Source organism: Panthera onca, chromosome D2 (genome assembly GCF_046562875.1).
Source record: "Panthera onca isolate mPanOnc1 chromosome D2, mPanOnc1 haplotype 2, whole genome shotgun sequence".
Lineage (NCBI taxonomy): Eukaryota > Metazoa > Chordata > Mammalia > Carnivora > Felidae > Panthera > Panthera onca.
In genome coordinates, this window is record NC_138349.1 from 7,556,304 (window position 1) to 7,583,847 (window position 27,544).

The window sequence follows — 27,544 nt, forward strand, 5'->3', positions numbered from 1 at the left end:
GGTTCCAGGCTGCGGTGATCGGCAGCATTAGAGGGAGACGAGGCAACCCAGAGTACTCAAAGAGCCTCCCCCTGCCTATGTAACGGGCACCTGGTGAGAGAGACTGTGTTCCTTGGCACATTTCACCTTCTCCCTGGTGATGGGCAGCTCCACTCGGATTGGGCTTCTCTACCCTCCACGGAGAATCCCGTTGCCCTGGGTGATCAGAGGTGGTGCCCCACACAGCCGTCAGGACTAAACAGCCAGAATAATCCTGGAGCCACAGAAGGGACTCTGTGTAAACAGAGGGTTTTTCCAGGGCTCCATACCAACAACTGTTTATAGCATTCATCACACACAGCAAAAACATCTTAAGTGTTGGCAAGACACCAGATTGAAGACGGCCTTATCTTTCATGGATCCTTCTTAATTAGAACCTAAAACTTTTTGAGACTTCGTCATATTCAAGCTTGCTTTCTCTAGCATCTAGAGTCTACAAAAAGATCAAAACAACCATTTGCCCAGGGCAGCACTAAATGGCCGTGGCATTTGGTGGTTTTATTGCACTGTAATAAGGTCACTTACGTTCTTCCTAGAGTTCTTTCATCACTACACACATGGATCCCCATCTGTCTTTTACTGTAGTCTATCGCCAGCGGTTGCTTGAAGATCTTGAAACATCTTGTATAGGAGGAGATGCACTTTGGTCCTAATTGGGGTTTCTGTGAACTGGAGAGGCAACTGTTGATGCTGTTTACCTCTAGGGACTTATTGGACTTCCGTCTGCTGAGTCAACAGAAACGTAGCCTAGGAAACATTCCATCTGGTTGGAAGGCAGCCGTATTGGAAGGCTTCGAGAGCCTGGCCTACCTAGGACATTCGACTGTCAGTAGTTCATGGCTGCTACAGAAAACACCCCCAGACCTTTGGCCCACAAGATTTCTCACATTATACTGCAGAAATCCCAATGGTAGTCAGACCAAGAGGCGGATGGATCTCAGGTTCATTGGTTGGGAGCAACCTGGAGTAACGAGTCACTATTTCCGGCGTGGTGCAGGTGAGGAGGTTGAGACACACAAAGGTTAGGAGTCTCAGACAAGATCAGGTGTCTGGCTCGGGGCACAGCGAAGACAGGCATCCATGCATCTTGACTCCTTTGTACCTTCTTCCACAACACTCCCATCCGACCCTCGTTTTTGGAATATTTTTGTTCGAGGGGGGGTGTCATAAGGCATTCATTTCTCTGGGCATAAATTCCCGTGTCCACCAGTGATATCAAGTCCCAAGAGAGCAGAATGCTGTTTTTAAGGCAGAATCCCAGCTACAAATTAAATTAGCTTTCTGACCAGGAAGCCAAATAATGCAGTGGACTGTCCCACCCACTTTCCACGTCTGACCACGACGTGGATGCATGAGGTGATTTGTGCCTTTGCAGTGAGCAATATTGGCCTCACCTATTTAGTGGGGTTTTCCCACTGGCAGCCTTTTTCCAAAATGCAATACCTTGAATAGTCCTGTTTAAAAAAAAAAAAACAACACCAAAACAGCTGAGTAACTTTAAATATCTAATTGCCTTTATTCAATGATTCATGAATCAGGTAACATCCCATGTAGCAAGTAGAAGGGAGCTCGGAGGAGTTGTACAAAATGGAACGTTTTTACAGGCCAAAGGTGGGACTAGTAAATTACGAATGGATTATTTCAACCTCTCAAACTAATGTAACATTGACTGTCAACTATACTTCAATAAAATAATAATAATTTAAAAAGTGCATTATTTCAGGCAAGGTCACCTTCCCTTAAGGGAGGGCAGGGGGTCTTATCAGGTGGATTACCTCACTAGTGCCCACCAGAAAATTCCAGACTGATTGGTTTAAAATTCCCCTCCTGGGAGGGGTGCCTGGCTGGCTCTTTCAGAAGAGCAGGCCACTCTTGATCTCTGGGTTGTTTGAGCCCCACTTTGGGTCTAGAGGTTACTCAAAAATAAAATCTTAAAAAAAAAAAAATTCCACTCTAGGAGAGGCTGAAGCTGCAGTTAAGTTGGGTTAGTTACGCGTCGGTGAAGGTTAGCAAAACCGACTCCACTTTGGATGTTTCTTTTTCACAGTCCCTTACAAACAGCAGTCCCCAAATGTGGTGGCGCTTAGGCGGGCACTTCAGAAAGGGGGTGCATCGGACTCTGGCTGGAGGGGGCAGAGAGGGAGGCGAGGCCCAGTCTCTCCACGCCTGGTCGTGGGAACCCGCACCCAAGACCAGAACAGAGCTGAAGAAGCCGAGCCGGGAGCAGTAGAGTGGGCGGCCTCCCGCCGCCTAGAGGCGCCGTCCACAAGTCCGCTCTGTCCGTGCTTCGTCTCTATGGCGGCCCCCACGGCCCTCTGGGTCGCGGAGCGGGATGAACTCTGGCGCGGGCGGCGGCAGCGGCGGCGGCTGCGCTGGGGCCGCGGCGCGGTCCCGAGGGGGCAGTCCCGGAGGGGATGGCTTTGCCCCGTCGGCGCTGGGGACTCGAGAGCAGTGAGTGTGGCGTACCGCGGGGGAGCGTGAGCGGCACCGCCAGGGCTGGGCCCCGGGAAAGGGACCGGGAGGGATATGGGGCCCCGGAAGATGGGGAGAACCTTGGGGGCGTGGCGCGTGGAAGGTAAGGCGGGGGATTGATGGGCTGGAATCCCGAGGGGCCACCCTGTAGGTGGTTAAGGGGCATTTCAAGGGGTCATTGTGTAAAGGGATCGTGGGGTGCGGAATGCTCTCCGAAGCTTTTGGGGAGGCCTCGTAAGGGTCTCGAACCCGAGGGGCAGGCTTGGGGAAAGAGCGAGGAGGCGGGCTCGACGGTAGTGGGGATAGGGAAGGGTAAGGGGGGCACGGTTAAGGCTTAGGGGACGGGGTAGGGATGTCGGAGCTGGAAAGGGTGGGAGTGAAGGGTGACCGGAGGAGAGAGCGAGGAGATGGTGGGGCATCTTGGGGTAGAAGAAAGCGGTCTGACCAAATCGATGTTCAGTAATTCTGAACGAATTAATAGATGGATGAACGAATGACAGAGGAAGGTAAGGATGGGCCGAGTTGAAGGGGTAAGAGGGAGCGGCGATTCTAGGGAGATGAAGTAGCAAGAGAAGGCAAATGATGAGGACGGGGAACTGTACTTAAAAGGAGTAAATCTTAAACTTACAAGTAACTTTTAGGCAGAGCTTATGTTTGGTGATTTCCTTCTTGAGTAACCAGCATATTGATGGAAAACCTTTGTGTCTGCATGTTTTAGACTGCAATGTGCCGTAATGACACTTTGTACAGTCAAGTTTTGGACTTGTGTTTGGGACTTAGGGATCCTGGAATAAATACTTGCTTATACTTTTTAAAGGTAAAACCTATAGTATTTTTTAACACGTCAGGTATTGTAGTGTAAACTTACACTGCTTGTCTGTGTCTTTCGTTCTTTTAACACGAGGATGTTAAGGGGTTGATCTATGTGCGCTTCCTGATAGCACAATAATGTTTTAACTTTCTGTCATAAATACTTAGGATGTATTAGAAACATATTTAATTCGTAATGCAGTTTAATTCAAGAATCTTGCTTTGCATTTGATTATATAGTTGGGATGCTGTCTATGAGAGAGAACTGCAAACTTTCCAAGAATATGGAGATACAGGAGAAATCTGGTGAGTTAGAAAAAATAGTGGAATTATGATTCAGAAGAGTGAGTGAGTGTGTGTGTGTGTGTGTGTGTGTGTGTGTGTGTGTGTCTTTTAAGTGTTTATCCCAAAGGAAAAGAGCCTAAAATTCTTGGGAACTTTGGACTGATTCTAGCTTTAGTGGGTAGATTTCAAGAATCTCTTCTCCCACTTTTAATGGTCCAGACTTAAATTGGATGACTATGCAGGTATCCCCCAGCTTTTTGAAAATGCACATTATGCCCCTCGGCTTTTATGAAAGAATTACATTAGTACCTGTAAGTACGTGAAAGAAATCTGAAGATTTTTACTTTAAAAAAAAAAAAAATTTTTTTTTTTAATGTTTATTTATTTTTGAGAAAGAGACAACATGAGTGGGAGAGGGGCAGAGAGAGAGGGAGACACAGAAGCTGAAGCAGGCTCCGGGCTCTGAGCTGTCAGCACGGAGCCCGACATCGGGTTGAACTCACGAACCATGTGATCATGACCTGAACCGAAGTTGGCCACTTAACCGACTGAGCCACCCAGGTGCCTGAAGCTTTTTACTTTTGCACAAAATGGTGAAGAACAAAACTAGCATTCACCGTTTGTCTTGCAGTGAGCCCTTAGAGAGGCAGTGCACACCCCTAGCAGCAAGAGTTGTGCTGCCAAGCTCCTTCCCCGGGAACTATACTCAGCATCCCAGCATCAAGCCGCCATGGCTTTGAACAGTGTCTGTGAGCGTCTGTGCTTTTTCTTGATTTATTTTGTGCATCTGTTAGCAAGATGTGTCTTAAGGTATTAGGCCCAAGAGAGGTTATTTTTGGGGTCTGGGAATGCTCACAAAATTTTACCGTATAAATTACTGGTAATTGCTTCTTTGCTTTGTGCCATTTTGCCACAGGAAAGATTTCATAGCAATGTTCTACTTGCGGTTAGAGGGGGGAAACCTGTGTTAGGAAGTTACTGTCATCCTGTGATTGTCCTTGTTCAATAAGCAATGAAATTTTGAGCCATGCATGAGTGTTAGTGCTGATGTAGAGAAACATTAATAAATAGCATATTGACTTTATCTATTCTATTCTGTTCCATTGGGGGTGTTTTCTCCTAAGTACTAGTCGAGGTGAAGTTTAAGTAGTCACAGATGCTACTTCTTACTTTCAAAAAAGACTTACTTGAGCGTATGGAATAAGCTGCTTAAATGGAATCTAGTTGTAAACTTTGCTCTGTATTCCTCTGGTATCTGAGTAACGGATTCTCTGTTTCTAATAGGTTTGGAGAAGAGAGTATGAATCGGCTAATAAGGTGGATGCAAAAACGCGAGATTCCATTGGACGCTTCAGTGCTTGATATTGGAACTGGAAATGGTGTTTTCTTGGTTGAACTTGTTGGTACTTTTAGTATTCATGTGTTAAAGCAAATTTTAAAATGAAATTAAAAACAAATCTTGCGAATGAGGATATTAACCATGTGAGTCTAAAGTAGCAGAGCAGTTGTAGCACCTTCTTTGAGGAGTCACATGGTACGGAAGGAGGCTGCGTGGATTGTGAGAAGGCAGGGCATCTGAGCGCTCGTCTTGGCCCTTCTGGCCTTAACCTTGAGCTTCAGCAAGCCACTTAATTTCTCTGGGTGTAGGTTCTTTCCGAAAACTTTTGACTGGGTGATCTTAATTGGTTTCTTCTAGCTCAGAACTCTGGAAATCTGTGTGTACAAAAGAAAGAAGCCTTTTTACATTTCTGGTAGGACATAAATACTTTATCTTAGGTGAGCGTATGGTTCGAAAAGAGTGTTCTGTCCGTGGAACTGAGTTTCGGCACAGGTTCTACTACAAACTAAACGATCGTTGCGTGCCTGTAGTGTGCTCATTGCTGTGGCATGTACTATGGTGGAAATGATAATATGCTCCCTCTTAGATTGCTCTACTGCCTTAATTTGTATGGGTATACACATAATGGTGAAATTCGTTGAATGACTTCCATGGGCCAAGGCTTGTGCTGGGCACTGGCAGCCTGAAAATGTAGACCTTGTGCTTGAGTTGTTCTAGTTTAGTAGAGGATGGGTGGACACAGAAACCGTTAACACCGTAGCTTGACGTGTGCGATATTAGGTAACTGTGTGTAGAAAAGAGTGATTAGCTTTGGGGAAAAGGGGTAGGAAGGGTCTTGGAGGAGCTAATACCCAAGCTGGATGGAAATTGCACAGGCAGAGTGTAGTGAGTGTGGGTGGGGTGTAAGAGAGAAAATTTCAAGCAATGGAAACAATGTTGAAAGGCATGAAGGTTTGAGGGTGCTTGGGTGGCTCAGTTGGTGGAGCATGAGAACTCTTGATCTTGGGGTTGGGAGTTCGAGCCCCATGTTGGGTGTGGAGATTGCTTAAAAAAAAAATAAAAAAATCTCAAAAAAAGAAGACGTGAATGTTTGAAGCAGCATAGCATGTACTGGGACTGTAAATAAATTGGTACATTAGAATATAAAGTGTATGTTTCAGATGGACAGAGTTGAGGATTAAGTTAAAGGTAGGAGCCATACATGTCATGCCTAATAGGTTAGATTTTACTTTTAGGCTACGGGGAGCCATTAACGTTTTACTTTTTTTTTTTTATTAGCAATTTTTTTTAATGTTTATTTTTGAGAGAGAGAGAGAGAGAGAGAGAGAGAGAGCGGGGGAAGGGCAGAGAGAAAGGGAGACAGAATCTGGAGCAGGCTCCTGGCTCTGAGCAAGCTGTCAGCACAGAGCCTGACACGGGGCTTGAACTCACAAACCGTGAGATCATGACCTGAGCTGAAGCCGGATGCTTAACCAACTGAGCCTCCCAGGCACCCCAACATTTTAATTTTTATGTATTTATGTACTTTGAGAGAAGGAGTGCTAGTGGGGAAGGGGCAGAGAGGGGGGGAGAGAGAGAGTCCCAAGCAGGCTCTACACTGTCAGTGTAGAGTCTGACATGGGGCTGGATTCCACAAACTGTGAGATTGTGACCTGTGCCGAAATCAGGAATTGAATGAACGCTTAACTGAGCTACTCAGGAGCCCCACCATTAAAATGGTTTTTTGTTTGTTTTTTGTTTTCCCCCACCATTAAAATGTTTTAAGCAGTGGACTATGATTAGAAAAATTTATAGTAAATGTTTTTGAAACATCAGGGTGTAGCATATATGTGTTAAAGTGCACAAATCAGAAGTGTGTGGCTCAGTGAATTATCACAAAGTGAACGCACCTATGGTCACCTATGAACTATCACCCTGGTCAAGAGGTAATGTGTTATAGACTCTAGAAACTCCCCTGAACTCCCCGGCAGTCCTTTCTAAATTACTCCCTCCTTCCTTTCTAGAAGTAACCATTAATCACAAAGAATTTTAACATCAAAAGATCAGTTTGCTTGTTTTTGAATGTATGAATGGAAGACTCGGGTATATATTCTTTCTAGTGTCTTCTGCACGTTCTGTGAGAGTCACTCAAGTTGTGTGTAGGAGTAGCACATTCATTTTCACTGCTGTGTAAAGTTTTTTTGTTTGTTTTTACGAGATGTTACAAACCTACACCTTTGTTTATTTACTTTTCAGTTAGTTTAGATCCTGGAGGGGTACAGCATCGCACGGAGTCGTGGCCAATGGCTTTAGCAGGAAGGTTCCTTCGGAATTTGGCACGAATCGTGCCGCTGTTTCCATGAGCACGTTACTTTCCTCCAGGTTGCTCTGCTTTTGTTTGGTTTGCCACCAGGAGTCACTGTGTTGTTCTTGGCTTTGTACACATAAGCACATCTCTTGCCTAGATAGAATTCAGTTTCATTTCGAGCATAAACACCTTCAATTTTAAGAAGAGCTGTGTTCTCCCTGTGGTTCTGGACACTCTGCTTACAGCCAGCAAAAATACCCTTGGACCACAGCCTTCCAGACATATTTGTCATTTTAGGAGTCCTGTTCCCAGCAGGCCTCCACAGGTTCCAAGATGGCGGAAAGAAAGGGCTGTATGATATTTAATTATATTGCAGTTTTATTTATTCATTCTCTTGTTTACCTGTAGATTCTTTTGGATTTTAATGGTTTATTTGTAAAGGCTAATGATTTATCCTTTGAGACTAGTAGTTTAAGTAGATTCTTTTAGATTTTTTCACATATATAGTTGACTCTTGAACGACATGGGTTTGAACTATGTAGGCCCACTCATTTGTGTTTTTTTTTAAATAAATATATATACGGTACTGTAAATGTATTTTCCTTATAATTTTCTTTTTTTTTTTAAGTTTATTTATTTATTTTGAGAGAGCGAGTGAGTGCAAACATGGGAGGGGCAGAGAGAGAGGGGGAGAGAGCAGGCTCCGTGCTGTCATCGTGGAGCCCAATGAGGGGCTTGAACCCATGAACCATGAGATCATGACCTGAGCTGAAATCAAGAGCTGGATGCTTAACTGACTGAGCCACCCAGATGCCCCTCCTTATGATTTTCTTAATAACGTTTTCTTTTCTTTAGCCTACTTTATTGTAAGAATACAGTGTGTGATACACGTACAAAATATGTGTTCACTGTCACGTTATCTGTAAGGTTTCCAGTCAACAGTAGGCTGTCAGTAAAGTTTTGTGGGAGTCAAAAGTTAAATGCGAATTTTTGACTCAGCACTCCTAACCCCTGTGTTGTTCAGTGGTTAACTATATAATTATGCAGACTGTGAATAATGGCAGTTTTAGTTCTTCCTTTCCAAGCCTTTATAACTTTTTTCCTCTTATTACACTGTCTGTGACCTCTAGTAGAATGTTGAAAAGATCTGATGATAGAAGACTTCCTCGTCTTTTTTTCCCCCTTTCAGAGATTACTTTGAATATTTCACTGTTAGGTATGATGTTAGCTTGTAAATTTGTTATTTGTTTTGTAGATCAGTTAGTACCAGATTAAAGAAGTTTCCTCCTATTCCTCCTTTGCTAAAAGAGAGAGAGAGTGTGTGTGTGTGTGTGTTTCTCATGAATCTTGTAATTTGTCAAATGTTTTTCCTTTATCTCTTTGAGATGATCATATGAGTTTTCTTCTTTAGGCTATTTGTGTTGGTGAATTACACTGATCATTTTCAAATGTTAAGTGCATCTCTGGAAGAAACCCAACTTATATGTATTATTGGATTCAGTTTGTTAATCTTTTGTTTAGGATTTTTGCAACTCTGTCCATGAGAAAGATTGTCTTGGTAATTTTCCTTTTTTGTAGTGTTCTTGTTAAGTTTTAGTATCAGGTTATGCCAGCGTCACTGAATAAAAATGTATTTATTGAAGAAGTTTATTAATGATTAGTGCTTTTTTTCCTCTTAAATGTTTGGTAGAGTGGTGCCTGGGTGGCTCAGTTGGTTAAGTGTCTGACTTTGGCTTGAGTCATGATCTCACGGTTCATTGGTTCGAGCCCTGTGTCGGACTCTGCAATGACAGCACAGAGCCTGCTTGGGATTTTCTCTCTTACCATCTCTCTCAGCCCCTTCCCGATTCATTCTCTCTCTCTCTCTCTCTGTCTCTCTCAAAATAATTAAGTTAAAACTTTAAAAAAAGAATTAAAAAAACGGCAGAATTCACTGGTGAAGCCACCTAGATAGGTAGTCTTTTAAGGGAAGTTATTTTCTTTTTTAATGTGAACTTATTAGATGTATTTATGTAGAAAAGTGCTCATTAAGTATATAGGTTTTACAAGATGAACCCTTTGTGTAACTCACCAGCCTGATCAAGAAATAAAACATTGTTAGCTCCATAGAAGTAGCCCCTTTGTGCGCCCCCCCCCCCCCCCCCCATTCCCTTCTAAAGTTAACCACTATTTTGATGTCTATCATCATATGTTAGGCTGCTTTTGAGATTAGCTGTACTGGTTTCTCATTGTGGTTTGAATTAGCATTTCCCTAATAACTAAGGATGTTGAGCACCTTTTCACGTACTTGCCATTCGCGTATCTTTGGTGAAATGGGTGCCACGTTTTTGGCCTATTTTTAAATTGGGTTGTTTGTTTACTTACTGTTAAGATTTGAGGATTCTTTATGTAATCTGGATATACGTTCTTTGCCAGGTAGGTGGTTTCTAAGTGTTTTCTCCCATTCTTTGGCTTCTTTCTTTATTCTTTTTTTAACGTTTTAATTTTTTTTTGAGAGAGAGAGAGAGAGAGAGACAGATAGAGGCAGAGAGAGAGAGGGAAACACAGAATCTGAAGCAGGCTCCAGGTTCTGGGCTGTCAGCTCAGAGCCCGATGTAGGACTTGAACCCATGAATGCGAGATCATGACCTGAGCCGAAGACGGATGCTCAACTGACTGAGTCACCCAGGAGCCCCCTTTTTTTAATTCTCTTAATAGTATCTTCTGAAGGGTAGGAGTTCTTGATTTTGATGAAGCTTAAAAAAAAGTTCATTAACTTTTTTCTCATGGATTGCTTTTGTTGTCATAATAAAGAACTTGTTGCCTAACCCAGGGTCACACAGATATTCTCCTATGTTGTCTTCTGAAAGTTTAAAGTTTTACCTCTTATGTTTAGATCTGTGATTCTTTTGGAGTTAATTTTTCTGTAAGGCTTGAGATACTGGTTGAGGTTCTTTTTCTCTGGCATATGAATGTTGAATTGTTCCATCAGTTTTTGAAAAAATTGTCCTTTGTCCATTACATTGAGTTTTACCTGTTTTTGGCGTGATGTAAATGGTAATACGGTTATGCGCTTTATTTTTTTTCATCTGGCTTCTGCTGAACTTGGATTTGTGAGGTTCCTCTTTTCAGACATGGCTTTCAGTATTTCACTGTTCATTTCATTGTACTATATGAAAATACCACAATTTAATTATTTAGTCACTCATTCATTTATACATTCGTTCTCCCGTAGGTGGAGAAACATTTGGGCTGTTTCTAGTACTGGATTATTACCAATACTGCTAAACCGTTTTCCAAAATGGTTGTACTAGTTTATGCTCCGACCGGAGTGTGTGAGAAGTCCATTCTTGCGAGCACCTGGTCTTGTCAGTGATTCTACAATTATGATTATGACATAACAGTGATTATGAAATTACACGATTTCAGTGATTCTCGGGGGTGTGTAGGGGTATCTCATTGTTTTATTATTTCCTGGTGACTAGAGATGTTGAGCATCTTTTCATACGCGTTTTGGCCATTTGGCTATTCTTTCTGGTGAAATGGCTGTTTAAGTTTTTTGCTTATGTTAAAATTGAGGTGCCTGTGATTTTCTTATTGATTTGTAGGAGTTCTTTATATATTTTGGGCATGTGATCTTTGTATTGCCAGTATCTTCATCTAGTGCATCTAGTTTAATATATAATTTAATAAATTATTAGTGTTTTTGAATGTTGTGTATTAAACCTTGCCTACCCAGCGTCATAAAGATATTTTCCTGTGTGTTCTTCTAAAAGCTTTATTGTTTTCTTCACATTTAGGTTCTGATCAGTTGTTGTATATGTTGTGAGGTAAAGGTTGAGGTTTATTTTTTTGCTCGTGATTATCCAGGTAACCCAGCACCATGTATTGAAATGTCCATCCTTTCCCCCCGGCAGTTCTGTTATAAGCCATATAGTGGTGTGTGCTTGGGTCTGTTGCTGGATCCTCTGTTTTATTCCTTTGAGACTGTTTGCTTATATGCCAGTGCCTTGCTGTCCTGATTTCATGTTTGGTTGATGTCAATTCTCCAACACTGATCTCCTTTCCATTTCCATTGTTGTCTTGGCTGTTGTTAGTTAGCTTTTTCCATATTCATTTAAATTTTAGAATAATCTTGTCACTTTTCAGGAAAAAAACACCTGGCATTTTGATTAGGGTTGCACTGAATTTACAGATTAATTCAGGGAGGATGCATATTTATTTAAAGTTTAAACTCATTACCTTTTGGGGGAAAAAAAAATCATAGGATTTTGATTAGGATTGCATTGAATTTGGGGAGGATTTAGACCTTAACAGTATTGAATCTCTGAATCCACAAGCATGATATGTTCCTCCATTTATTTAGCTGTTTATATTCTACCAGTAATATTTTGTAGTTTTCTCTGTAGGGGTCTTCCATATCTTTTCTTGGATTGATCCTTAGTTGTTTGTTGTTGCAGTTGTTATTGTTATGCTTGTAAAATGTATTTTCTAATAGTTCATTGCTAGGAAATAGAAACAAAACGACAGGTGTTTCTATTAATCTTGTATCCAGTAATTCAGAAATTAATTCTAATAGTTTATTTATAGATTCTTTTTGATTTTCTCAAATATAGTAATGTAATATAGTTTTATTTCTTTAATTCCAACTTTGATGTCTTGTTTATTGAAATGCTATGTAGTCTGTTTATTTATTTGAGAGAGTGCTCACTCAAGTGGGGGAGTGGCAGAGAGAGAGAGGGAGAGAGAATCCCAAGCAGGCTCTGCACTGCCAGCGGAGAGCCTGATGGGGGGGCTCGATCACATGAACCATGAGATCATGACCTGAGCTGAAATCAAGGGTCGGACACTTAACCGACTGAGCCACTGGGGCGCCCTGAAGTGCTGTGTGCTCTTGAATACATTGTTGAATAGAAATGAATAGAATGAAGGCAGGTAGCTTTGTTAACACTGCCTAGTATAAGAGAAAAGCTTCTATTTTTCACTATTAAAAATGATGTCAGCTATAGGTTTTTATAGATGGTCTTTATCAGATTGAGGGTGTTCCTTTATATCCCTAGTTTTTAATCATGAATGGGGGTTGAATTTGATCAGCTGCTTTCTTTGATATCCACTGTGATGATTAGAGGATTTTTCTTCTTGATTCTGTTAATGTTGAATTGATTGATTTGGGGGAGACGGTGTCTTTATTTTTTTTGACATTTTTATTGAAATAATTTGGGGGATTGATTGTTCATTTTTTAAAAATGTTTATTTATTTTTGAGAGAGAGACCGAGAGAGAGAGTGTGAGCTGAAGAGGGGCAGAGAGAGGGAGACACAGAATCTGAAGCAGGCTCCAGGCTCTGAGCTGTCAGCACAGAGCCCGACGCGGGGCTCGAATTCACAAACCGCGAGATCGTGACCTGAGTGAAAGTCGGAGGTTTAACGTTTAACCGACTAAGCCACCCAGGCACCTCTCCTGTGGGTCTTTTTCTAATGTCAGTTTTTCCCCCTTGGTTTCTGGTCATTTGTTATTTCCTTGAATGTCTGCCTATTTTCTTCTGAGTACCAGAAACCAAATGTGAAAAATGTTGGAGATAGTTTGAGGTTTTGGATGACTGTTCTAAAAACCTAAAACGTCTATATATGATATTTTTATAAGTGCTGTTATAAGAACAAACAGACATGGGAGAAGAGGGAACTGGTAGGAGTCAATTATTAATAGAATTATCCTGGGTTCCTGATGGGGAAGGAATTGAGGGAAACTGGGAGAAAATGAAGATCTCGAAGAGTATGGAGTGAGACAGCTTTAAGAGTAGAAGATTGGTGTCATTTGCAACAACGTCGATGGAACTAGAGGGTATTATGCTATTAGAGAAAGACAAATGTCATATGACTTCACTCATAGGAGGACTTTAAGATACAAAACAGGTGAACATAAGAGAAGGGGAGCAAAAATAATATAAAAACAGGGAGGGGGCAAAACATAAGAGACTTAAATATGGAGAACAAACAGGGTTACTGGAGGGGATTTGGGAGGGGGGATGGGCTAACTGGGTCAGGGGCATTAAGGAATCTACTCCTGAAATCATTGTTGCACTAGATGCTAACTAACTTGGATGTAAATTAAAAAATTAAATAAAGACTGAAAAAAAAAAAAAACCAAAACAAACAAAAAGAGTAGGAGGTTGGCATCAAAGACCTTTAGATTAAAAAGAAAAATAGTCAAAGGTGGCAAAATTCTGTGCAAAACAATCAACATGTTACTAGAGTTCAGGAATCAGTCACTTAGTGTTGAAAAGTCTAGGGAATCTTAATGGATGGTGTTGGCATATGTTAAGTTTTGAGGGAAAGAAATTGTGTAAATATTGAAGAGCAGGAAGAGAATTTTAGACTACACTGTACTTTTCAGCTGCTTTTCTCCAAGTTTCCTTTGAAATGACCTTGAGTCTGATTGTTCTAAAAATGTTCAGCATAGTGTTAGGGGTGGGGGTGAGGAACAGACGCCATCATACTTTTCCCACAAGCTCACACACCCTAGGTGGATTCATATGGCTGGGAAGCAGTGGGGACTACAGCTTTAGGCTCAAAACTCTCAGATCCAGTGAGCCTTCATTCTTTGAGAATTTTAATACCTGCCCTCACACGTGTTTTGTAAACACTTCAAAAACAAAAAAGTACATGTGTAAGGTGTTGAATAATCACATGGCTGGATGTAGAATTGCATAATTTATAATCACACTTGAAGGAAAATTTTTCAAGAATTTACTACGTATGCATTTTATTTATTTGTATAACTTAATTGTGTTAAGTAAAATTAATGACAGATTTATGTGTGAATTAGAGCATATCCACATCAGAAGTTAACGTTACATTTTTCTGCTTGAGGGTAAAAATATCATATGTACATTCTCATGATCTTTGAGAGAATGAATTTTCTTTTGAAATTGAAATCAAATACTGTGAAAACAGATGAATTGTCATTTGATGTAAATTCAGACTCTTAGTTTCTATTTAGATCTACAACAAAATTTAAACAGTGTAGATTATTGGATAGTATATGTCACTTGATCTATTAAATAAAACAGTCCCAGTCCTAAAGGAATATTATAATTCATAAGCAAAGCAGTATGTTAAAACTTCATTTCAAACTAAAGTATAAAATTGTTTCTCTGTCTCTAGGCAAAATTTGGATTTTCTAATATTACTGGAATTGATTACTCTCCTTCTGCAATACAGCTTTCTGGAAGTATTATAGAGAAAGAAGGTTTATCTAACATTAAGTTGAAGGTAACTATTATATTACTATAACTTATTTGTAATAAAAGTGACAGAGTTTAAACATTTCTAAAATATATTTGTTGACAATATCTTTTGAACTCATAAATTGAGGGTTCATTATAAATAATCCAAATTGAAACATTTTTAAGTAACTATTAAAATTTTGAGTCTAGTCAGCTTGGGGAAGTGATTTTCTCTTCTTTCTTGTGTGCAAGTGTGTTCTTTCACGTTTGCAAATGCAAATCGTAGCTAACTTTGCATTACCTAGATCAAAAAATTTGATTTTGCCTATTTTATGCTTTTGCCTGGATAGCTGATAGCCCTTCATTTAGTCTGAGACGAAACTCTGAGTTTCCATTGCTATTACTGCTATTACCATTCACCTCTTGTACTAACCCCAAACCCGAGTTGTTATCCTTGATTCTTCTCTCTCCTTTAAGTGTGGCTTCTAATCCTCTTGGTTTTATCTTTGGAGTCCGTCAGGCAGGTGACCGTTCCTTGCTGTCTCCACCGTTCTCTCCTGAGTCCAGGCTCCATCGTTTCTTGCCTGTGTGGCCACAGTGGCCTCTTACTTGGCCTCTCCGTTGCCGCTCTTGCCACGCCACCGTCCACGACCACGGGTCAAGCGGAGTGGTCTTTTAAAATACCAGCTCGTGTCGCTGCTTTGCTCACAAGTCTCTAAGGGCTTCCCCATTGCATTGAGAGTGGAATCTGAACCCCCCACCGCGCCTCGCGAAGCCCCTCGTTTCTTACCTCTTTTCCTTTTCGTCACCTGTGTTCCAGTCGTGCTGGCTGGCTCTCTGCTCCTGAAACATGTCTAGTCTGTTCTTTTCCGGTCTTTACACCTTCTGCTCTCTGCCTAGAATATTCTTGTCTCAGATCTTAGCTTACGTGGCTCATTCTCATCAGTCAGATCTGTGCTCCAATATCACCTTCTTGGGTCTTTCTTTACTGCGTTTTCCACACCATTTCTCTTCCTAGTCGCTCACTGTCTTCATCATTCTGTTTTTATTGTCTTCATACCACTTTATCTAGAATTATTTGTTCAGTTCATTTACTTGTCTGTTTCTTTAGAGAACGTAAGATACCGCTTCTCGGCCTTTTGGCTAAGATCGGATGTAGAGAACGTAAGCTGTGTTCTCATACAGGGTCCCTTTTCTTTTTCGTTTACTGTCATGTTCCCGGTGACTGGAAAGTCCCTGAAGAGAACAGGTGTTCACGAAATACTTACTGAATAAATGAGTACTTTTATGCAGACATTTCGGATAGGAGCTTCTCTAAACTTAGCTCGTAGCAATGGTAGTCATTTTTTGCTTCAGGGATCCCGAATACTTTGGTGTGAGGGAGGAGGGGAAAAAACCCATGTTCAGACGCAAGGAAACAAAATCCACATTTTTAAATCAGAGTGTTTTCGGTAACATGCTATTTATGGTTCCTGCATTAAGTTTGTGTGAATAATCATGAGGTGATTACTTTTTCAAAGCAGCTTTTCAGAATTAAGTCCACTGGCCAATCATTGTGACTATTCAGTGAAGCCGAGGCAGGTCACCACGGCAGACGCTCCTCACGTGTTCAGAGGCGATGGCGAATGAGTGTGCTGTGCTCGTGTAGGACTTTCACGACCCAGAGCGCACGCTTATCCAGTGAAGTCACGGCAGTGTAAAGAGTCGCTTCATTCCTTAAGCTTCAAGCCGTTCCTTACATCCATTCGTTTCTTTGGGAGCTGCCGAGTCAGGGCCAAAGAACTTCCGATTTACCAAGTTTACTTTACATCACACAGCTAGTAATATCAGCCAGAAGGCGTCTTCCTTCTAATGACCCGTTTGAGTGCCACATACTTTTTGTCATCTTTAAGAATGCGTCAGATATTTTTTTTTTTACGTTTATTTATTTTGGGGGGGAGAGAGAGAGAGAGAGAGCACGCGAGAGCGCACTCATGTGCCTGCACGTGAGGGGAAGGGGGAAGGGGCAGAGAGAGAGAGGGAGAGAGAGAGAATCCCAAGCGGGCTCTGCGCTGACAGTGCAGGGCTCGAACTCACGAACTGTGAGATCATGACCTGAGCCGAAATCAAGAGTCGGATGCTTCACCGACTGAGCCACCCAGGTGCCCCCCAATATTCTGCTTTTTGACAGAAATAACTTTTTCATCAACCAGGCTTGCGAGCTTCATTATGTGCTGGTGTTATTAGGCAGTACACCTGGCTTTGATTTGTTTCCAAATTTGTAGAGATTTGGAATGTCCAGGAAACACTTGTCAGTCTCTCTTACCGATCTTAGCTTTAATGGTCTTGGAATGACGCGCATAAAAGTTAGCTATAAAGTCGGAGGTATGCTTATTGTATGTAAAATGCCATCGTAATTAATTGGTCCTTTTAGCTATAACCTTTTACAGATTGTCACGTAGATTCGGTAAAAACTGTATGTTAATCGTTCTCACAAAGACGTTGATTTTTAATATAGGTAGAAGACTTTTTGCATCTTTCCACAGAGCTGTCTGGATTTCATATTTGTGTTGACAAGGGGACTTTTGATGCCATAAGCCTTAATCCTGACAGCGCAATTGAGAAGAGGAAGCAATATGTGAAATCCCTCTCCAGGGTGTTGAACGGCAAAGGCTTTTTCCTAATAACCTCATGTAATTGGACCAAGGAAGAGTTGCTAAACGAATTCAGTGAAGGTAAATGGTCACCTGTTGTTTAAACGTGTGCTTACCTCAGGTTTAACGTACTTCAATAGGTTTTCTTTCGCTTGGTGTTTGAGGGCTTTACTTTTCCATTTGTGGGAATTGCCTGCTTCTCTTCTCTTTTATCTGTATACGCAAAGGACAAAGAAATAATACCCAGAGACCCAGAGTCCTTTCCACAATTTTCCAAGAAATCCTGGCAGTTAGGTGCTGTGCTAACATGAGCCTGTGAAACCTCAGTTCCTTGATTAAGCGGCGTACTCTCGGACAGAGAGCACGCGTACCGTGCCCGGCCCCAGTGTGCTCGGGTTCTGGGAGCCGGTGATGCACAAATGCAAGTAGTATTTTGTAAACATCTTACGTGGTGAGAGTTTTCACTCTGTAGATACTTTCTTTGTCTTGCTAATGGTCATTCAGGTATTTGGGATTTATCTTCTTTTCAGCTTACGTAGAACAATTCTTTTCAACGTGGCACAGAAACAAAAGGTAGGGACTCTGTGGTAGAAATATGACCTGTTAACTCTTGGGGAAATCTCTTTTTCATGGTTTTGGTTCCCAGACAGGAACCTTTTTCGCCCCATTAGGGAAGTATAATTAGTCCCGTGTCTACTAAGTGGGGATCTTGTGAGAATCGAGAATCTATAACCTATACACAAATATTTTGAGAGCTTCGGCAGACTGTTCCTTGCATATCTTAAGGAATATATTACCTGCCAATTTATTCATGCAGTGCACAGGTGCTTCTGGGAAAGTACCTTGAGAGTCCAGAACTAGTGTTTGCTTGTTTTTTTTTTTTTTTTCACAGTCCCTTTTTCAGATTAGTATGGAGTTTTTTAAAGAAATGAGAGGAACTTTTAGGATGGAATGTTAATAATAAAGGCTACGCTACTAAATTTTTGTTAAATTTGAACCTCAGTTGTCCCAAGCTAATGGGAAATGAATTTATAACTGTTTTGCATGCACTTTATCTTAGAGTTTGTTTTCTTTTTTGGTAGTAAGGGAATAGGCGGTGGGAGGGAGCGCAGTTAACACATGTCTTTTTGTGCCCATTCAGTGACTTTGGCACGTTATATAATGTAAAACCTGAAGTGTTTGAGGCTTGAAATGTGAGCTTGTGGTTTCATTACTACTGCCTCTGGAAAACAAGAATTATATGTGATTTATTGTCCTGTACTTCGTGCCATTAATTTTACTATCTTCCATGTTAAATTTGTTTCCTTTAGAACCGTTGGGGCCCCGTATCCATAGTCTTTCCCAGTTCCAGAAGCTTGACAGTTTTAATAAATGCTCGAAGTGAACACTGTGTAGGGCAAGTTTCTTTCCCGGTTCTTAAATACAGGTGTTCTCTTTTATCCCTGGAACCACCAGACAAAAACATATTTGTCTGTCTTTGATAATGAGGAACAGACTTGAGCCTGGTAAAGAGTCCTTAAAATCGTGTCTGTGTCTGAGAACCACTTTAACTTATGTTCAGTTTTAGAGCTTAATACAGAGTTTAAATAAGCAAAATGTTACAACAGGAAATGTTAAATATGTACAATTGAAGACATTTTTAGCCATGTGTCTCTGAGAATATGGTGTTTGGAGTTGGGCACCGAACACTCACAGAATACGTGTGTCACTGCTGAGGGTCTTGGCAGTAGCTTCTCAAGATTGGCTCCCATGGTCCCTTTTGCGTAGAATGAAGCTTGCTTTACCGGTCTTTAAAGACTTTTTGCTTCTTTCCTTATTTGAAACATAAATGTTCATAAAACTGTTGAAATCTTGTACTTTTCCTTCACAGCCATATCTGTATAAACATTTTATGTTGTCATTTGTTTTGGTGAGGATTACCGGAATCATTTGCCAGATATTGGGGTGTTCTACTTTGATGTCCAAGGAACTGGACTTTCTTAAAACTACTGAATTAAAAACATTCCCGAAAACCTGTTTTACCATAAAAGTAATCTAAATTCGTTATGAAAAAGACTGAAAAATGTCAATAACCCCAACACATAAGCATATAGATTAAAATAACTAAAAGTGGGGTGCCTGGGTGGCTCGGTCGGTTGAGCTTCTGACTCTTGATTTTGGCTCAGGTCACGATCCTGAGCCCCACGTCGGGCTCCGCATTGAGAGTGAAGCCTGCTTAAGATTCTTTCCTTCTGCCTCCCGCCCTCCCCCCCACGTGCACTCACACGTGCTCTCTCTCCTAAATTAAAAACAAAAACAAAACAACAACAAAACTAAAAGCATTTGTTACCTATCACTGGAATACAACCACTTTTTAAGATTTTGGTGTATTATCTATTAAAATGTAATCACTTCAATTCTGTATAGTTAGTTTAAGGAGTTAAAAGATTAGTCCTGGAAAATTCACACAGACCTCTCCATTTTCTCCAAATTTCTATTATGAAGTATTTTAAGCCTGTGTAAAATTTCAGAAAACAGATAGATTTTGTGCCTGTATATCCAGCACAGTGGCTCCGTTTAGAGGCCTGTCCTTCTTTGGAAAAGCTTTCTTACCAGTTTTAATGAGCATTTTAATATATGGTCATTTGTTAAAATTTGGTGCAGTTTGATTAAGAATGTGAGTTAGAATGCACAATGAAACCAAGTACAAGAGGCCAGTTGATGCCATAATATATATCCTGTTATATTTTTTCTGTTTATCAGAGCTATTTCAGCTGCAGCTCGAAAATGCGGACACCACCCTTTCCTAGGGAAAAAAAAATCGATCCTCCAAACTAATAGACCTATCACTGAAGGAAAACCCTGGTTAACTTCCCAGCCTTGTTTGTCCTGGTTTAAAATAAAATGTTAAATTTCCATTTTTTAAAAATGTTTATTTTTGAGAGAGAGAGAGAGAGAGAGAGAGAGAGAGAGAGCATGAGCAGGGGAGGGGCAGAGAGCGAGGGAGACACAGAATCCGAAGCAGGCTCCAGGCTCTGAGCCGTCAGCACAGAGCCCGACGCGGGGCTCGAACTCACAAACCATGAGATCATGACCTGAGCCGAAGTCAGGCCTTAACCGACTGAGCCACCCAGGCGCCCCCAAATGTTAAACTTCCATTTTATTTTGTAGTTCAGGAAAATGCCACGTTACCTCATTTTGATCTTTACAGAATCACTATGAGGTAGGTAGGGGCACCGGTATGTGTAACCTCCTCGCATTGAAAAGGAGGATCCTGGGGGCCTGTCTTTCACCTCGTGAAGTGGTCGAGCTGGGACTTGAACCCCTGACTTTTGAATCCATGTTAATTTAAAAACCACACGGTGCTTCCTTGAAAATTCCTACTTCCTTTTCTTCCCAGATTCTTAGTTCAGTTTGGGTCTTGGTCTTTGGTTACACACTCTTTTTGTTGTGGTAAAACGCGTAGAAGGTAAGACTCGCCATTTAACCCTTTTAAAGTGTACTGCTCTGTGACATCGAGTGAGTACGTTGCCATTGTTGCTCAGCCATCACCGCCCTCCACCTCCAGAACTTTTTCACCACCACCCGTCTGCAGAACTTTTTCATCGTCCACAAACTCCTTTTCGCTTCCATGTTGTCGGACCCTTCGGTGTTCAATCCTTCGGCGTGTGTGGTGTGGGTTAAGTCGCTGCAGAGGAAGCTCCCAGAACCGTTCCCCGCTACCTGGGATCGTCTCCGCGCACGGTGGCTCCTTCCTGCGAGGTGCTGCGGTAGACGGAGGGAGATACAGAGTCTGAGAGAGAAGAGACCAGAAGTGGGGGAAGGGAGGGAGGAGGGAAAGCCTCTTTCCTGCCGGTTGACTTCGGTCTTGCCTGCTGCTCGCTCAGTTTAAAGCGTCAGTGGGGACGCGCGCAGGGGAATTGAAAATGTACCACGTGAAATTCAGTCACGACTTGGAGTCTGGAATCATAGTTTCGCGAAAGGTTCTCGGGTACCTCGTTAATACAGACTTCCCTTCGCCGTGGGACTCAGCCCCTATTAAAAATATTTTAATCTTGTCTGACAGGGTTTGAACTTTTGGAAGAGCTGCCAACACCCACGTTCAGCTTTGGAGGCAGATCTGGAAACAGTGTAACAGCTTTGGTTTTCCAAAAAACGTGAGACTTTTCCCCGGACAAATTCAGTTAGCTTTGTTGAGAAGCTCCACATCAAAGTAGCCCTGACACAGAAAATGCACGTGCAAATACGTGCTTAGTAAGTACCGCAGGATGTGCACGTGTTGAATGGATACGGAGGGTCGGTAAAGATACGCGCTCACGGGGTGGTTGAGTTGTAGAGACCAACCGAGAATCGTGTCAGGTTTTCTTTTGTACTTGGAATGTGAATCTTTTTCTCTTTGATTAAAACTTTTCTGTAACTGCTGAACAGTTAAAAACTTTAAAGCAGTAAATGAATTTACAGAAAGCTCGTGCTCTTGGTTTTTGTGCCTGGTGACGTTGGATCGAATGGAACTGCTTGTTCAGATTGGGTGAAACGACTCCAGGGCCAGGGTCGTAAACACCAGCCTTCTTCGTGTTTTATTAGACCGTTTGTGAAACGTCATAGGTACACTTACTGTTTGGGGTTGAATGGTGGTTATTTAAAAAAAAATTATTTAATACCCGGGAAAGTCCCCTAGTTTTCGTGTATACAATTAAAGTCAGATAAATGTGTGAGTTGATCAGGAAATATTTATTGAGCTTGTTTGTTGCCGCCGATGGGCTTTTTTTTTTTTTTTTTTTTTAACCCGCTTTGAGGGAAAAACAGGAAGTAGAAAAGACAACTAACAGATACTGTTATCTGCTGGCTCCGTGTTAAGTTACGTTAAGTTACGTTATCGTATTAAATCAGCGAATCCTCCCGATATCTTCTCAAGGTGTGTGTAACTTACTCCGGTCTCCGCTGGAAGGACAGGTACGGGGTGGAGCCGGGATTCTTTGGGTCTGACTCTTCCCCTGGCCGTTCCCCCGGCATATTCTGCTTCCCAGGTGCTAAGTAAGTCTCTGCCTTAATGGCAGTTGCGGCTCAGGGAGGGAGCCAGGCCTGGTCTGGAGAAGGCGCTGCCAGGGAAGTTAAGTAGGATTTTCAGGAGCTCTGCCCCTCCCTTCTGGTGCCGGTGTTGGTCTGTGGACCGGAGCCGGCGAGCCGTCCGTCCTTCGTCGCTTTCCCCCACCTCCCTTTTGTCGTGACAGACTCTTCTGCGAAGGGGGGGGGTGTGAGCGAGATGTGTACCTAGAAGCCCCCGGGGACGCGGGGACAAAGATGTTCCAGTTAGGGCCGGTTAGCAAGAGAAACAGTGTATTTCTTACCGTTTTTGAGAAGATAGCGTGACCACGTGACGCCATCGTGGCATTTGGGCTAATCCTTTAATACGGGAGCCGCTACACAAATTTGAAAGCGATACAGTTTTTGATGATTTTCAGCTCTTTGGGTCTGTGGGGTTTTTGTTTGTCTGGCGCATGTTCGTCCGGTAATGAGCGAGTCTGGCGTCACAACCCTTTCTCTCTCCGTTTTGTCCCTGAGTGGGGTGGGGGGCGGGGTGGAGGGCAGAGGGGTTTGGTTTAGATCCACGTCGACCAGCCATTAAGGTTGCTACCTGCCTGGCACGAGATAACCGCAGACATTTACACAAGCTTTCAACACAAATCTGATTGTTTGAAAAGCTCTCGTTTTTAACCAGAGTGGCTGAGAAGTTCCTTCAAAATACATGTGATTTACACCTGTGAAAAACTCGTGTTGATTTCACAAACCAGGCATGGGATCTTAACCCACAGAAACATGGTTTATCATTTACCAAGGAGGTTTGGTCTGTGTCGTGTTTTCGTGTTGCTCTTTCTTGATGTCAAATGTGACAGTAGGATGGAAGCACTTTTTTAGAATTTTGCGTGGCTCCGTGTGCTGTTTTCAAGCACTGCTCTGACAGACTGGGCTCTCCGTGCCGCCAGACGGGGACATGGGGTTTGATTCACTGATCAAACCCACCGAGCGGGTCTCCGTTGAAAAGCTCCTCGAGTCCCCCTCGGTGGGGGGCGGCGGTGGTGGTCCGTCCCGTTTGCGAAGATGAAGCGTTTGGGGGGGACCTTGGAGCTGTTGCTAAGCTTAGGAGAAGGGATTTGTCATCTCTCCCTGTCAGCGAGTCATGTCGGGAGCCAGCCCCCCAGAGATTGCAGTGACAACAAATGGAAGGTACCAGAATGCTAACAGTCAATTCGTGTTTCCAAATAATACCACACTTCCAAAACCAGGCCGGCAGGTGCCCCCAAGTTACCAAAACCGGCCGCAAATATGTAACTCTTGCACTTCGGTCTGTTACGTCACGTGACCGTGTGGGGACCCGGAAGAAACGCGGTTTCGAAAGGGAGCGGTCAGTTCTGTGGCGAGCGCTGGTTTCTCTGGATGAGAAGTTGGAATTGCCGCTCTGTTTCATCAAAAGACGCTCTTATTTTGAGGAAACTTGTTTGAAATGCAAACGAAGTTTCTCTCTGGAGCCTGCACAGCTTCGTTGCTTCTCATTAGGACGTTGCAGCCGCAGTAGCCGGCCCTTCTGTGCTCAGGAGGTGCGCAGGCCGGTCCGAAGGGGTTTGAGGCCGAATGGGCCGGTGACACCGATGAACAAGTCGAAAGTTTTCAGAACATTTTGCTTGAAGCCAGGTGCACGAGTTAGAGTTGCTTTTTGGGACTGGCGTTTATGCAGATGAGAATCAAACCTGACACTACTCTTGGCAGCTTGACTGAAGCCATTTTAAAATCGTACAACTGTCCCTGAACGATCCCCCGCCCCCCTCCTCATTGTACTAGCAGCAAATTTTCCTTTCTTCTTCGTCTGCGGTATGGATGCGATTTTCTGTTATTTGGGGGAAAGAAGGGAGGTAAACCTATACAAAAAACGTTTAGTGTTTGCAATGAATAATATGTTTTCAGTTCACTACTATTATTTTAAATTTTCTGTGATACTGTGATGTAGTAATGTAGTGTGTATATATATATATATGTATATGTTAATTTACGTTCATCCCGAGTATAATGGAAGCTTTAATTTTTAAGAAACCTATATTAGCCTATAGCCTTTGAAATAATTTTCCTTAAATTGATCTGCAAAGAGAGTATCCCTGCCTGTGTCAATAGACTTTGATGTATGTTTTCTTAAATAATCTTATTTTATATATTTACACACGTGTGTATGTGTCTGGTGGCCCCTGATGAAAATCTCTACAAATGTGAAAAATCCGTTGCTCTCCAGGCCGGCATTCTGCTGTGGGGAGACCTGGGTTTGATTTCCTGTTTTTGGCACTGTTAACTAGAGTGTACGTGCTCCAGAGACAGCTTTCTGCTTTGAAAGCAAGGGACCAAGTGTCTTGTGTTCCACAGTAGTAAAACCTCTTTAGCTATTTGTGTGTGTGTGTGGCGGGGGGGGGGGAGGTGTTGATGGGCTCTGAAAGGAGTCTGTCTAGTACACTTCACTGGAAGGAGGCTGCCCGTGACCTAGAGCTTGATTGTGGGAGACGAGAAGCATGCTAGGTTGAAGGACAATTGCTTAGTGGGAAAAAATTAGGAAACCCTTGTCATTTCTCTGTTAGGCAGGAAACAGAGATGTCCTTAGAAGAAGGGGGAGCACAGGAGCATGTTTTATTAACGGTTAATGGAAGAAAATTAATGCTAATTTATTCGTCATACACACCATGCAATTTGTTAGAAAAGTAAAAGAATAGTTTGAAATTCTTTGGTCAATTGATGGATTCCTATGTTAGGGGCATAGAAATGAAACTCAACATTAAGCAGACAAACACCCAAGCCCACAGGCTACATAAATGCTGAATAAAACCAGCTTCACAATAGAACTCTGAAAAGCGAGGGGGAAGAAGCCTAATGAATGATTGAATATGACCTTAGCAAAATCCCTGGCGTGTTGTTGAAAGATCATTCATTTCCAGCTTAGATGTCAAGATGGGCTCCAGTAACCAGGAAAAAAAGAGAGCTCGAGTCGGTACTTACTGAGTTTTAAAAATCTTTACAACTCAGTGCATTAGACTAATCATTAAAGGGCTTCTCGAACTGAATTTTGAGCGGTCACTGTGTAGACCTGTGGTTTAGGCCCAGGGAAACCAAATTAAAAAGATAGGAATAATTCACAAGACATGAATGTATCAATATCCTGCTTTTATGAAGTAGAACTTCAAAAACTGGATGTGGAGGCTGGCAGAATGTACTTTTGTCATGCTGATACCATTGTAAGAAAGACTTACGACTAAGAGATCAATTGTGCCTTAGAGTATTTGCAAATTACTTGTCCAGTTTCTAAGAGGAAGATATTAAAAAAACCCCGAATCTACTTTTTTTCATTTTTAAGTGGCCCATTTGGAAGAAATGATAAATTCTTTTATGTTTTAAAATATGTATTGTTATCACCGCATCAGAAAATAAGTACTTTAGTGAGTCATCTTGTTTGTGTGCATGCTACCCGGAAGCTTTGTAAGGAAAGCAAATGTACCGTATTTGTTTTCCCAAATACCTAAAAATTTACACATGAACCAGCGATGAGCATATCCTGGACATCGTATGAGGAGCCTTGAAAGAAGTGTGAAAATACTCCAGTTGAATAAGGGCACCGTGAACTGTATTTCTCACTCTTCATTAACATACTTACAGACAGGCAGGTTAGCATTCTCTGGGATTCTCCGCTGGGCTGGGCGCAGTGCTCCCCGCAGCGCTCCTGCCGATGCCCTCCCTGCCTCTTGTCAAGGATGGACGCGGTTGTGGGGGGGCGGGGGGAGAAGCTAAATGTAGAAGAGAGTGGGTGCCGCCAGTGCACGTTTTTCTCCTAACCCCTCCTCGTGTATGAAAATGTCAGTCCTTTGTTCCCATCTAATTTTAGTACATCCTGGCTAAAAAAAAAAAAAAAAAAAAAAAAAAAGCCCACGTTAGGATGCTTTCCAACCATGGAACTTTGAGGGTGGGGTGGGCAGGGGAAGGGTAGAGGAAGGAGCAGTTTACATTCCATGTCCGGCTGCCTTTCTGCTACAGCATCTCGCCCTTACTCTGTTGATTTTGGTAATGAAATAAATTTAGATGCACTGAAGCAGCAATAATTAAGTTTTCCTTCCATGTCCTCAACAAGAAGCCTAGCTGGAGTCTGAATGGGGAAAATCATAATATGGCATTTAATAAAACATGCTGGGCTGAATTAAAGAGCTGTATGCAAGTTTTGGAAGACAGGCCTGAAGTTGTGAATGAAAAACACTGACCGTTGTCTTATTTATAAAATGTAACCTCTGAGGCCCAGTTGTGACTCAGCGAAAGGGCTTCTATGCCGTTGTTTTGAATGGGAATAATACTTGCTGACTTTTGAGAAGCAATCCTAAACGAGGCGCACGAGTCAGAGCTGTTTATTCCGTGTGGGAGCCCTAACATGTCTAGCAGGAAAGCTCTGATTTTGTGAAGAGGACCAGTTGGGTCAAAAAAAAAAAAAAAAAAAAAAAAATTGAGACTATAGTTTGCTCAAGAGAGAGGATTGAATTCCATATGGCCTCGTACTTCCAACTAGGGTGGTTATTATTTAATTAAAAAGTAATTAACTGGATTAAACTATGAGGGGGATTCCACATACAGGACCTCACTGTGAAATAAGCCTGTCTCTTGGAGAAGTTTGTTCATTTAGTGCTCTGAGGTTTCCTCCTGGAATCTCTGTATGGTGAAGGTGCTAACGTAACCAGAAGTCAGAGGGATCATCTTATTATTACTAAGTCCATTTGATTAATGATTTAATTTATGACAAATGCAGTGTCAGATTATTTTCTGGCCTTGAAATTTGATTTGTTTTGGTTCCTTTCATTCTGTAGTAACAGAGTGTTTAAAATCTGGTAAGTAGTAGAATAAATATGAAAGAGAAATGTTTATCTTGAAATACTCAATTTGGGAGGAAAAAATGATTGCAATATAGGCAGGTTGCTTTCCTTTTCTGGGGTTCAGGTTTCGTCTCTGTAAAATGAGGGTGGTCCACCCCGGTGCTGGTCAGCTTGGGCTGCCGTTGGCTGGGTAGCTTAAACAACAGGAATTTACTTTTCATAGTCTGGAGACGGGGAAGTCCAAGATCAAGGTGCCAGCAAGGCAGGCTTCCTTTTGAAGCCTCTGCTCTTGGCATGTAGGCAGCTGCCATCCCCCTGTATGTTCACACGAGCCCCTTGTGCATGCCTACAAGGGAGAGGGAGAGAGCACGAGAGCAGGTTCTCTTGTGTGTCTCCTAAGGGTGCCAATTCCATCATGAGAGCCCCGCCTGCCTGACTTCACCTAACCCTGATTACCTCCCAGAGGCCCCATTTCCAAATACCATCACGTTGAGGGTTAGGGCTTCAACTTGTGAATTTGGGAGGGGGTTGACACAAGCATTCAGTCCATACTACCTGCTGAAGTTGATCTAAGGTTTAGAGATGGGCCTGCAAAATAGGTTTCCACAGTAAATGT

The 27,544-nt window shown here is 42.2% G+C and overlaps 1 protein-coding gene across 5 annotated transcripts in view; it reads left to right on the forward strand.

Moving 5' to 3' along the window:
- Positions 1-2,341: 2,341 nt before the first annotated feature.
- The window catches only part of EEF1AKMT2 (EEF1A lysine methyltransferase 2), a 70,542-nt gene continuing 45,339 nt past the window's right edge, over positions 2,342-27,544 (forward strand). For 3 of the 5 annotated variants that reach the window (XM_078434937.1, XM_060641246.3, XM_078434936.2), the window contains exons 1-5: positions 2,342-2,490; positions 3,562-3,627; positions 4,891-5,005; positions 14,374-14,481; positions 16,933-17,149. In XM_078434937.1, the coding sequence (XP_078291063.1) occupies positions 2,372-2,490; positions 3,562-3,627; positions 4,891-5,005; positions 14,374-14,481; positions 16,933-17,149 (625 nt within the window). In that variant the 5' untranslated portion in view covers positions 2,342-2,371. Of the gene's footprint in view, positions 2,491-3,561; positions 3,628-4,890; positions 5,006-14,373; positions 14,482-16,932; positions 17,150-19,810; positions 19,977-21,113; positions 21,512-27,544 lie in introns of those variants that run through there. The other 2 variants (XM_078434935.1, XM_060641245.2) reach the window with 2 other exon arrangements.